General features: G+C 34.9%; 1 protein-coding gene across 3 annotated transcripts in view; it reads right to left on the minus strand.

Annotated features, from left to right (window-relative positions):
- The window catches only part of sntg1 (syntrophin, gamma 1), a 187,382-nt gene that overhangs the window by 56,457 nt on the left and 117,997 nt on the right, over positions 1–12,928 (minus strand). For all 3 annotated transcript variants that reach the window (XM_024274265.2, XM_024274264.2, XM_024274263.2), the window contains 2 exons: positions 9,362–9,473; positions 7,494–7,543 (listed from right to left, as the gene is read on the minus strand). In XM_024274265.2, the coding sequence (XP_024130033.1) occupies positions 7,494–7,520 (27 nt within the window). In that variant the 5' untranslated portion in view covers positions 7,521–7,543; positions 9,362–9,473. The remainder of the gene's footprint in view (positions 1–7,493; positions 7,544–9,361; positions 9,474–12,928) is intronic.

A 12,928-nucleotide genomic window follows, 5' to 3' on the forward strand; every position in this document is an offset into this window, starting at 1 on the left:
TTTTTTTTAGATTTGCGATTAATTAGTTAATTTTTTTAATCGATTCCCGACCCTAAAAAGAACTGAAGTTTTCCTGCTCTGTCATACACAAATGTGAGCGCTGTGTGTGTCTCTAATGATCCTTTAAAAACAGCTCATCTGCATACATTTGCATGCTGCATATCCTTCCTACTCCCCGGCTAATTGTGATGCCGATCCTGTCCTTGACTTAAACAGGTCTGAATAAAAGCAGCACCTCCACCTGATGAGACTGCTAATAGAAGAAAGCCGCCCTTGTCAGCATCCATAGCAGCCAGGATTGGCCTGTCACCAGCTAACAGAACTGTCAGCTGTCGCTTCGCTGCTATTCATAGACGGCATCTCTAAAACTGCGGTCAAACTCCAATCAAAGTCGGTTTGTGGTGCACGTTAAGTAATAACGCCGAACAGAAACCTCTGAGCCTGAGCCTGCAGCCGAAATGATATTATGTGAAGTAGCATGTGTCTGTGCAAAAGTCATTACCAGAGCAAAATGAGAGCTGGAGTGTGCGAGTGTTAGTCAGAGGAGGCGGCGTCTCAGGTGACGGAGCGCCGTTTGACCCGCTGCACCTCTTGCATAGCAAGTAATTAGCCTTATCTGCCGCCCTATTTCATGTTGCACCGCTACTCCCCCGAGCGCCGCCAGCTGCATCGTCTTCAATCTGACGGTCCGCACACGACTTTTCAGTCGCTGCATCACACATGCAACAAGGACATCGAATTCTGACAGAAAAAACACACCATATTTATGTTTTTGTGGTCATTAAAAATCAATTTAAAATGTAGATTTGAAATTTTACAATATACAATTACAACAGCGTCTATACGTTTCTATGACTGTTTTTATTTGTTTTACTTTTGACAACAGCACACACACAAGTTCTTTTCAAAATAAAATACATAAAAAAAATAAAAAAAATGCTAAAATTAATAGCTGAAAACGCTGAAGTTGATAGTTAAAAACACTGAAATTAATAGCTAAAAACGGTGAAGATGATAGCGGAAAACACTAAAGTTAGTAGTTAAATTCTGAAATTTCCCCACCGTGGGACGAATAAAGGACTATCTTATCTTATCTTATCTTATCTTATCTTAAAAACGGTGTTATTGATAGCTAAAAAACGCTGAAATTGATAGCAGAAAGCACTGAAATTGATAGCTGGAAACACTGAAGTTGATAGCTGAAAATGCTGAAGTTGATAGCTGAAAATGCTGAAGTTGATAGCAAAAAAGTCTGAAGCTGATTGCTGAAAACACTAAAGTTTATAGGTAAAAACACTGAAATTGATAAAAGAAAACACTGAAGTTAATGGGTAAAAACGGATGAAGTTGATAGGTAAAGACGCTGAAATTGATAGCTGAATACACTAAGATGATAGCTGAAAACACTCAATTTGATAGCTGAAAAACGCCGAAGTTGATAGTTAAAACTTTGAAATTTATAGCTAATAAAGCTGAAATTGATAGCTAAAATACTGAAATTGATAGCTAAAAACACTGAAGTTGATAGCTGAAAACATGGAAGTTGATAGGTAAAAACCCTGAAATTGATAGCTGAAAACACTGTAGTTGATAGTTAAAAACACTGAAGTTGATAGATAAAAATGCTGAAATTGATAGATAAAAATGCTGAAATTGATGGCTAAAAACGCTGAAGTCGATAGCAAAAAATGCTGAAGCTGATTGCTGAAAACACTGGAATTGATAGCTGAAAGCACTGAAGTTGATAGCTGAAAACGCTGAAGTTGATAGCTGAAAACGCTGAAGTTGATAGCTGAAAAACGCTAAAGTTGATTGTTAAAAAACTTGAAATTTATAGCTAATAATGCTGAAATTGATAGCTAAAAACACTGAAGTTGATGGTTAAAAATGCTGAAATTGATGGCTAAAAACGCTGAAGTCGATAGCAAAAAATGCTGAAGCTGATTGCTGAAAACACTAAAGTTGATAGGTAAAAACACTGAAATTGATAGAAGAAAACACTGAAGTTAATAGGTAAAAACGGACGAAGTTGATAGGTAAAGACGCTGAAATTGATAGCTGAATACACTAAAGATGATAGCTGAAAACACTCAATTTGATAGCTGAAAAACGCCGAAGTTGATGGTTAAAACTTTGAAATTTATAGCTAATAAAGCTGAAATTGATAGCTAAAATACTGAAATTGATAGCTGAAAACACTGTAGTTGATAGTTAAAAACACTGAAGTTGATAGATAAAAATGCTGAAATTGATAGCTAAAAATGATGAAGTTGATAGCTGAAAACGCTGAAGCTGATAGCCAGCTAAAACATTAGTTAAATGCCAAATTAGCCTAAAAAACTGAAAAAAGCCTAAATTAGCCAAAACAGCTAGCATGCAGCTGAAATATTGGCTAAACTCCAATGTAGGCTAAAAAACCTTAATAAATGCCAAAATAGTCCAAAAAACTAGCATAATGCCTTTCTAACTTTAACTTTACTAGACTCTGACTCCATATATAAAAAGTAACAACTAGTCGACAATTAAATTAGTCGTCGACTATTTCAATAGTCAACTAGACGCCAATTAGTCAACTAATCGTGGCAGCCCTAATCAGAATCTTGGATATTTTTACGAATTCACAATTTTATATTAATAATAATTTACGACACAATTGTTGAGGACTCATCGTGGTTTTCTGGAAATCTAAGAAAAATCAACAAAGGGAAGAAAATGACGTCATACAAATCAGCTAAAACTGAAGACGATGTGTCAGGAAGATGACACAGCTCATACCACCACGCCTGCCCTCATATTACTGCATACGAGCGAGGCTTTAGTCATCCTGTGAATAAAGATATGAACAGAATCTTTTCAATAAGCCAATGATTCAGCTTGAGAGTTTCTCATTCCCTGCAACAATATTACAGTGTTACTGCAGCAACACTGAGCGACTGAGGAGAAGAAACAGCGTGGCAGATATGAAAAGGGAAGGTTTTAACCTACAGCCTGCGTCTGGAAATTCACTTATTAGTGCTTTTATTTTGAATGTCTCTGAGGAAATCCCTTTGCACCTGCAGGTCTGTGTTATTAGTAAAAATGTGAAACAGCAGGACAGAGGCCAAGTTGGTCACAGAAACAATTATTTACCAATATTGTATTAATTTAATGAGAAATCTGCTGTTAAACAGCTGATAACGTGATTAAAAATAAATGGGTAGATGTTTATAAATGTGGATGTACTCATACTTTTATGCCTTCATTTGAGTTATTTGTAATATGGGAGCCTCTGGTATTATGAGTACTCAGGTAAGAATATGTTCCTCTAACACCAGAATGGTCTTTAGAGGAAAACCTGTTCTGGAGCTGCTGGGAGATCCAGAAAAACCCCCGAAAAATCAGTTTGACAGGCAGAGCAGCAAAACAAGTGTAACCCGGCCCATTTCGGAGTGACGGTGAGGATGTGTCAGCAAGCTCATTTTGACACAAAAATACAAACGTGAATGTGGGAAACGCAGAAAAAGTTAATAAAAACTGAAAAAACTGCAATAAAAATGAATAAACAGCAATATTACGTAAAATAAATGAAGGTATGTTGATTTAAATCTGCGTTGTTGTTAGCTTAAACTGTTTTAAAAGACCCACTCTGATGAAAGTCGGGTTTTAACATGATGATCGATGACATTTATTAAGACAATAGGATAAAAGTTTTATTTTTTAGTATTTGTTTATTCAATTTTATAAATCAGGAGTGGACAAAAAAGGGAGTTTAAAATAGACTGCATTTGTGCATTTCTGCTCTGCAGAATCTATGTCCTAGAATAGGGGTTTTAAAATGGGATTATAATAGGAGTTTATTTGCTTCATTTTCCCTATAGAACACTATGAAAACATTGAATTGTGTTTAGGTGCAGGAAGTTATTCTGGATTTATGTGGTGTTAGAATATTTGTCATTTTTGTGTGTTTTCTGAGTCAGTATTTTTTCAGATCATTCTGACATTTACGTTTCCGTTTCTCCTTGAAGAAGGTCAAACCATTGGTCCAATTGGCCCTAAAATGAGGAATAACGTCACAGTTTTAAAATAAATCCCTCAAAATGTTCTGTTTTATAATATTAGATTAGTTATTTATCAAAAATAAAACATGTTGTCACCCAGATTTAATGTTATTTCTTTCTTTAATGAGGTGGATTACCAAAAAATCTCCAAACATCTGGTCTCGGTCCGGCTGTTCGGTCAAATTTTAGAGCCTTTTGTGGCCCAAGAGTAAAAAAAAAAAAAAAATGACCACCAAGTCCTAAAAAAATGACAGTTTTTTTTTTTGTATTTTGGTTTAAAAGCTGTGTAATCATAATGAAAAGACCACTGGGAACACTTGTAATAGATCAAAAGAGGGTCAGATTTGGACTTTTTGTGAATTAAAAAAAAATTATAGTTTTCCCACAATTACCTGTATCTTCCAAAATATTAAAATGAACTTTTTTTAATTGCAAAATTACAGTTTATCGTAGAAGATTAAAAATCTTTGGCACTCATACATTGTGACATGTTAGAATAAGAACCAGAAAATGATCTGAAACAAAACCATAAAGTACAAACTAAACAATGTACAGAAGATATCAGTGAGTTTTTGCAGTCGAATCCTTCGATCTGTAATAGTTTTCGACGTTTTGTGAATCTGGGGAATTCAGATTTTGATCCTGGTATCTTGCCGTGTGTCCTGAGGCAGTATAACTGATTGGCATTTTATTTCTTTACACTGCATTTAGTCACGCTGTGTTGGGAAGACTCAAATGCTTATCGTCACATCATTTTTATTTTATTTTTTTTCGCTTTTTTCCAACCAGTCAGCTGGAGCTCAAATCTGCAGGAAACCTCCCTCAGCTTTTCTATTGTTCATCTATTAAGCAGAAGAATAAGCTAACGCTCCAATATCCCAGAATAATCAGCAGGACAATCATAACTTCCAGGTGTGTTAGAAATATAAATGTACTTGTGTGAGATTTTGATGTATTCCTCATAGCTGGTTGTCTATTCAGAAAAATATGTCACAGGAGAAGGAACTAAAATAGAAAAATCTGCATTTGGGAGCAGCTTTATGCTTCTGTGCGCTTGGTGATAAATTTAGCAACAGTGGCCCGTACAGGCCTGTTCACGCGAGGCTGGAACATGTGGACGGCGCTCGTAAATATCATGTAACAGCTGGCGATCATCTCAGCCAAACATGGCTGCATTCTTCACGCAGGTTGAACACAGAGTGTCCTGGGCTGACGCTCGCTCCTCTAAAGGAATCTTCTGCAGAGTTAATCTGTTATGAAAGCAGAGTTTTAGGGGGAAAAATCATTTTTAACTGGTTTTTAAGTCAATTACATGTCAAATTGGCTAATTTTGGTACTTTTGTTAAAATCCCAGTCTGATGAAAATGGTGTTTTGGTGGATTTTTCTGATGATTAAGGATTTTTATTAAGAAAATTAAGCTTAAAATTCTATTTTTGAGGAGTTCTTTATTTAAATCGTTGTGAATAAGACAAAAAAGGACATTTGAAAAAGAGTGTATTTGTGACAGTTTTAGAATAGACTCAAATAATGTATTTGTTTGTATTTTTTTTTTTTACTTATGTGAACAAAGATTCCTTCTGATCTCTCCCTAACACTTTTCTGCATCCTGATAAACCAATTAGAACTAGATGTATCTGATTACTTACGATAATGCTAGTGTGAATGCTGTAAGCTGAATTTGGCCGCTAAAGATACCAGTGCTGATAGCTGAAGATGCTGAAATTGATAGCTAAAAACACTTAAGCTGACAGCTGAAAACTCTGAAGCTGAAAGCAAGCTAAAAATCGATTCAGCCTAAAAACTGGTAAAATGTGCAATTTAACCAAAACAGCTAGCATAAAGCTAATATATTAGCTAAACTCCAAATCAGCCTTTAAAAATTTGAAAAAAAACCTAAATTAGCCAAAACAGCTAACATGCAGCTGAAATAAAAGCTCAACTCCAAAAACAGCCTAAAAAACTGAAAAAAAACAAACTAAATTAGCTGAAACTGCTAGCATGAAGCTGGAATATTGGTTAAACTCCAAATTAGCCAAAAAAAACTGAAAAAAGCCTAACTTAGCCAAAGCAGTTAGCATGCAGCTGAAATATTAGCTAAACTAAAAAAATAGCCAAAACAACTGAAAAAAATATCTTATTTAGTGTGTGGTTAAAATATTAGGTAAACACCAAAAAAAGACTTGACGAAAAAGCTAGCATGATGCTGAAATAAAAGCGAAATGCCAAAATAGCAAAAAAAAAACTTTAGTAGATGCTAAAACAGCAAGAATGTTGCTAAAATATATTTTCTAAATCCAAAATTAGTTAAAAGAAAAACCAAAGTAGATGTAAAATTAGTTAAATGAGCCAGCATAATGCTAATATAACCACCAACAGACAAGCTAGTTTAAAAACTGAAAGTTTAAAAAATACTCCAAAAGGCTAGACTGATGCTACCATAAAGAAATTCTGGTAATTTAGTTTGATAAAAATCTATAATTAGAAGATAGACACTAAAGTGCACTGATTTCAGAGAATATAACTCAAAAATCATTTGGGAAGAATTTGGATTTAGGTTGAGGTTGTGAGGGGCTGTAAGCTAGAGGGAGAGCGGCTAATCTGAGAGTTCAGATATGGGTAACGGGAAGAGGAGGTGGTGTTGCTCCAGACTAATGGTCCCGCCCACAACATAGAGGCAAATTTCTAACAAACTACTGTCGCTCAGCAGAAAATATGTCCAAAAATGAAAGTTTTTTTGGATAAGAATAAAATGATAAAAATAAATTTGTGTTTCATCCTCTGTTATGATGTTTTTTTTTTTTTATTTCTTGAATTTATTTTTAAAGCTTGTATTCCACAAAAGTATTGTGTTTTTTTGTCAGCAGAGGAGTCCTCACACACAGCCGACATAACACATCAATCACTTCACTGCCTTCAGTTACTGTCACAACACAACTGCTGCATTGCGCATTCAAATAAGAGTCAAAATAGTGTCATTAACGTGACTCAAGCAGCGTCAGATCCGCGTCTTAATCCGTGATGTCTCAGTGTAATTAGTGATTGTGCAGAACTGTTAGTGGAGCCGATTGTTGCAGCTGTGGGTCGGATTTTAAGTTGGATCCCCTCACTAATGGTCACCCAAGACTCACGTGGAGATGCATTCTAATGCAGCAACGTATGCAGAGACGCATGTTAATGAAGAGGGTCACAGACCACATCTGCTTCCATCATCGCCGTCCGTTCTCGTTGCTAAAAATGTCAGACAAGATGAGCGCGTGAAGCGGAAACAAGAAGGTCGGTTATCATCAGGAGAATGGGCTTCCTTAGACTGTACATGTAAAGGTGCCAAAATGAACTTGTGTTTGAGCTACGCTGCTGCTCTAGCCTGAAGCTTTTAGACACACTAATGCAGTTTTCTTGAGCCGGGCACTTTCTGTAATCATGGCCTATTGTAACATTGATTAAATGCTACAAACCTCTTCATTTGAAGTCTTGAAATCCATGTGCTACTATGCAGTAAAGGATTCTGCAATGGAGAAAGAAACAAGATTGAGTTAGACAAACGCGTAACGACAATCGTTGCAGCAGAGCCACGTTAAAGCAGCATTGTTAGCGTTCCTTCCAGTGCCTCCGTTTTTCATATAGAAAATGATACAATAGATTTTTCATAGAAATGCACACGGTGTGGATTAAGCTGAGCAAAACGCCCACCAGCAAAACCGGAGACCATTAAGCATTATTGAATAATTCACAAGCAAAGGTGAGAGCCGAGGTATCCTAATAAATCTTTCAAATGTGAATTCTGTCTCCCAAAATTAACTTTGTCACCATCACTCTGAAGGTTTGTAAGAGAGTGGAAGAAAAGGTGGAGTTCATTCAACTGTAAGATAGTGCTGCCACAAACAATTATTTTAACAGTCGAGTACTCATCTATTATTTTTTTTATTAGTTGACTAATTGAGTCATGCGAAAACGGGATGTAAAGCACACATCTTAACCATCATTAGTTTAAACTAACTTAAAACTTGATATATAGCATTACCTGCAATAATGTTAGTGTGAATGCTGTGAGCTGAATTTAGCCGCTGAAGATGCTAGTGTTGATAGCTGAAGAAGCTGAAATTGATAGTTGAAATTGCTGAAGCTAATAAGTGAAAACGCTAAAGCTGATAGCCAGATAAAATATTAGTTAAATGTCAAATTAGCCTAAAAAACTGAAAAAAGCCTAAATTAGCCAAAAACAGCTAGCATGTAGCTGAAATATTAGCTAAACTCCAAAAATAGCCTAAAAAAACAAAAAAGCCTAAATTAGCCAAAATAACTAGCATGTAGCTGCAATAAAAGCTAGACTTCAAATTAGCCAAAAACTGAAAAAAATATCCTAAAGCCTAAATTAGCAAAAATAGCTAGCATGTAGCTGAAATATTAGTCAAACTCCAAATTAGCCCAAAAAACAAACAAACAAAAAAATTACTAAATTAGTCAAAATAGCTAGCATGCAGTTGAAATATTAGTTCCACTCTCAGTTAGCTTAAAAAACTGAAAAAGCCCAAATTAGCCAAAATAGCTAGCATGTAGTTGAAATATTAGTCAAACTCCAAATTAGCCTAAAAGACAAACAAAAAAAATTCCTAAATTTGTCAAAATAGCTAGTATGCAGCTGAAATATTGCTAAAGTCCAAATTTGTTTAAAAAAAAAAAAGAAAAAAAATCCTAAGTTATCAAAAACAGCTGACATGCAGTTGAAATATTAGTTACATGCTAACTTAGGTTAAAAAACAAAAAAAAGCCAAAATTAGCCAAAATAGCTAGCATGTAGCTGAAATGTTAGCTAAACTCCAAATCAGCCTAAAAAAATGAAAAAAAAAAAATCCTAAATTAGCCAAAACAGCTAGCATGTTGCTGAAACATTAGCCAAATTCTAAAACAGCCTACAAAAAGCCTAAGTTAGCCAGAACAGCTAGCATCTGGCTGAAATATTCACTAAACTCCAAATTAGCCTAAAAAAACGCAATACATGCCAAAATAGTCCAAAAAGCTATCAGAATGTCATTATAACCTTTAATTTTACTACACACTGACTCCATATAATACAAAGTAAAGACTAATCGACTATTAAATTAGTCGTTGACTGTTTTAATAGTCGATTAGTCGTCGATTAGTCGACTAATCGTGGCAGCCCTACTATAAAGAAGGAACGGTCACTCATAAAAAGTGCTTTTGCTCATTCCTCCTCATACATAAACAATCAATATCATGCAGAGGCCTCATCTGCATAAAGCAGCAGTTTTAATCCGACTGAAGAGGAGCTCCAACCTGAATATGAGATCTCCCTCAGCCTTACCTCAGCAGAAAGGCCCCCGGCTCTTTGTGCAGTGAGGTCTAGCCATGGAGCGACGAGTTGATCCCCGAACTCAGCCGTGGCAGGGGGCCTCTCCGGATCATGGCTGTCAGACCTGGCGGGGGGGCAGGAGAGCAGATCTGTCACGACTTCTGGTTGGCTGTGGGTGAAGCACTTCAGCTCACAAAAGGGGCTAATCCGGTACAGCAGAGTAAAGCTGGTGAGGTGAGCTCTGTCTCCTGGAGGTCTCCTGTTATTGAACGCTGTCTGTACATGAGAACTGGACTGAGTGACCCCTCAAGTTCCAAACAGAAAGCACATGCTAGCTCCAGGAAGCCAAAACCCCAAAATGCACTATAAGGTGCTCTTAAAGACTTATTATTATTTTAAACATCCAGAGAGCTTTATATAAGGGCAGCTGTGGAACTGAGGTAGAGTGGTCAGCCTCTAGTCAGAAGATTGGAGGCTCAATTCCCACCTAGTGCTGAAGTGTCCTTGGGCAAGACAGTGACACTAGTGATTTTAAGTTTAATTTAATTTATTTAGTATTTATTAATATCAAATTAATGTATTGACTTTATTTATTTATTCAAGTTTAAGCCATTTTTTTATTTGTTATAAAACACGACCTTATGATCCGAACTGGATCCTCTTATATGTATGGAGCTAAATTGAGGCCAATATTATTTGAAAGTCAAACGTACTGGTGTTTGGCCCAAAAAAAAATGTAAAATGTCAGACACTTTTGGCTATTCTAAAATAAACTTAATTATTTTCAGCTCAAAATTTCAATTTTTTTCAGTTTTAAATCATTTTTTTTCACTTTCAACTCGTTTTTTTTTTTGTTTGTTTTTTTTTCATTTTTTAATCTGAAAAATTAATTTTAAAAACTTTTGGCTCCCATTGTGGAGTGTTGGCACATTGAAATCGATAAATGGATTTGAATCGATCTAAACTTAATAAATCAATAATCAAAGTCTGCTAGCTTGATGCTAAAGTATAATGGGATTTTCCATAGGGCGGCTAGAATGGCTCTTTATAAACTCACAGGTATGAATGTTCCAAACTCTTTTAAGGAAATATTGTTATAAAGTAATTATTTGTGGTCTAAACATAGTTTTTTGCTCATACATTCTATCTTCTTTTAGAATAAAGAGTAATGCTATAGCGTGATCGCCACCTAGTGGCCAAACTGAAACGTCCTCCAGGAGAAGCAGAACAATGTTTACAATGTTAATGATCTGAACATTTTTATTAGAACTTCTCCTTTAGAGAATCCATGTAACTCTGTATGATATTAACAATCTCATTATTTCACTGATACATTTTACAGTATGTGAACTGTATCAGATTAATATGAATATATTCAAAACAAATAGTAGATTATTAATGTATTTCTAAACAAATGCATAAACTCAAAATTCAATTGAATCGAAAGAAATCGAGAAGAATCAGAATTGAATCAATCCAGGCTCTCTTAAATCGAATCAAAGGGGTGTTGACTTTTTGCAAGCTCAATCCTGATTGGCGACAGTGGTTGTCATAGAAACAAGGACTCAACCAATTCGAACCAATCACAGCTTACCGTCGATGTCAACTTGACGGCATCCGTATCGTGTAAGAATGGAATTTACTTAATTTTGTTGGAGCCACAATTAAGCTAATTTCACTGGGTGACATCACACTCACTCAGTCCAGTTCTCCAATACTATCAATGCTATCAATGGCTATGATGCCTTAGCGGCAGTGTGATATCACACTTGTGAGCTAAAAGAAACAAAACACAAGTCTGATTAGTGACAGAAAAAATGCGATCCACAGTTTCCAGAAACCCAAGAGCTTCAGTGTGACTGATGTTGAATTAGAGGCGATTCACAGCTTTAGTTTCCAAACAAGCCCTTTTTATAAATGAAAGAATCAAACTCTGAGCTTCCTGGTTCCTGATTAACAATCCTCTCAAACGCCTAAATAAATAAATAAAAAGGTGGATTCAGACGTGTGATTGCGAAAAAAGTAATCAAGTCGCATTCTTCTGTTTTCTCGAAAATGTCAAATGACTTTCTGTGAGCACTGGTTAAGCTCTGATAGCGCGCCCTTGAGAACTGCTCCTTGTTAGTATACATTGTTGGCTCAATGCCACTATATTTTTCTTTTTTTTTTTTTGTTTCGCTGCAGCGTTGATCATTGTTCCACAGGATTATACAGCGTTTCAGCATTTCAGGCTACATTTCATGCATTAATCATTCAGGCCTGATGATACAGAAAAGTAGCCTCAGTCAGATTGTTTTTTCATAAGTACTGGGGAGGAGAAGGAAGGAAAGATAATCACGGTTCAGTCGTTTACTCTTAGAGAACACCACATGAACATTTCAATTTAATTAGAGTGATATTCAATTGATGCACTTAAACTAAAATTAGTTTCCCCTTCAATAATAAATGCATGTCTGCAGGCTATTGTAAATGTGTCATTATTACAAAGAAAAATGTTAATTGCACTTCTTGATTTCAGCAAAATCCTAATTTTCATGATACAAATGTTGTCTTAAAATATTAATAAGAACAGGACATATTTTATATGAAGATTTATCAAGATAGCATAAAAACCTAACAAATATGAACATTTTACTAATACTTTTTATGAATCCACTGTGTTCTGATGGTAAATACTCGGATGGTTAAAATACATTTTTTTCCCACAATAATTGTTCAGAAGCAATGCATTGTGGTCTATATCTGCCAATTAAATCAGCTCCAAGTTTAGTGACAAATACTGCACATACAGAATATCAACCACTGACATTACACAGTATTTTCAAATAACAAAATGTTATAGTTTTCCAGGAAAATCACCCAAAAAATTAATAAAACCATAAAACTTGCAAAATAAAAAAGGGAAAAAATAAATAATTAAAAAATAATGGTAAAAGATTCTGCTCAATTTTGTTCAAATGTGACCATTCTTCAACTGTTCAAACAGCTTTTTTGTTAGTACAGGATTCAATACTATTTACTTACTGTATAGTATCATAAAAAAAACATAAAACACTCGTTTGTTTTTTTTTGTAAGCAAATTTACACTTTTTAAGGAAATAAAGGTAACACTTTATAATAAGATTCCTTAACAAGCTTTGTTAACACATTAATAAGCATTATTAACATTCTTATAAGGTGTTAGTAAGACATTTATTGGTGTAATAAGCCTAATAAGGCTTATTAAATTCCTAAGTTAACACATTTACAAGCATTATTAATGTGTTAATAGGATGCTTATTGTTACATTTATTACCATCGTATACATGGAACAAATAAGCGTTAACAAGCTTAATAAGAATCATTAACAAAACTTGTTAACAGATTAGTAATCCTTATTAATGTGTACGGTTCTTGTAAGACATTTAATATCATTATAGATGTCTCACACTGACTTATGTGTTAATAACCTTAATAAGAACCTTTAATAAACTAAAGGATTAACTTACTGCATTAATAATGTGTTAAATGATAGAAAAGTATTTATTAGCATTATAGGTGTTTTGCAAATACCTGATAATGTTAATGAGAATATTGACT

Source organism: Oryzias melastigma, linkage group LG17, assembly GCF_002922805.2.
Source record: "Oryzias melastigma strain HK-1 linkage group LG17, ASM292280v2, whole genome shotgun sequence".
Taxonomy (NCBI): Eukaryota; Metazoa; Chordata; class Actinopteri; order Beloniformes; family Adrianichthyidae; genus Oryzias; species Oryzias melastigma.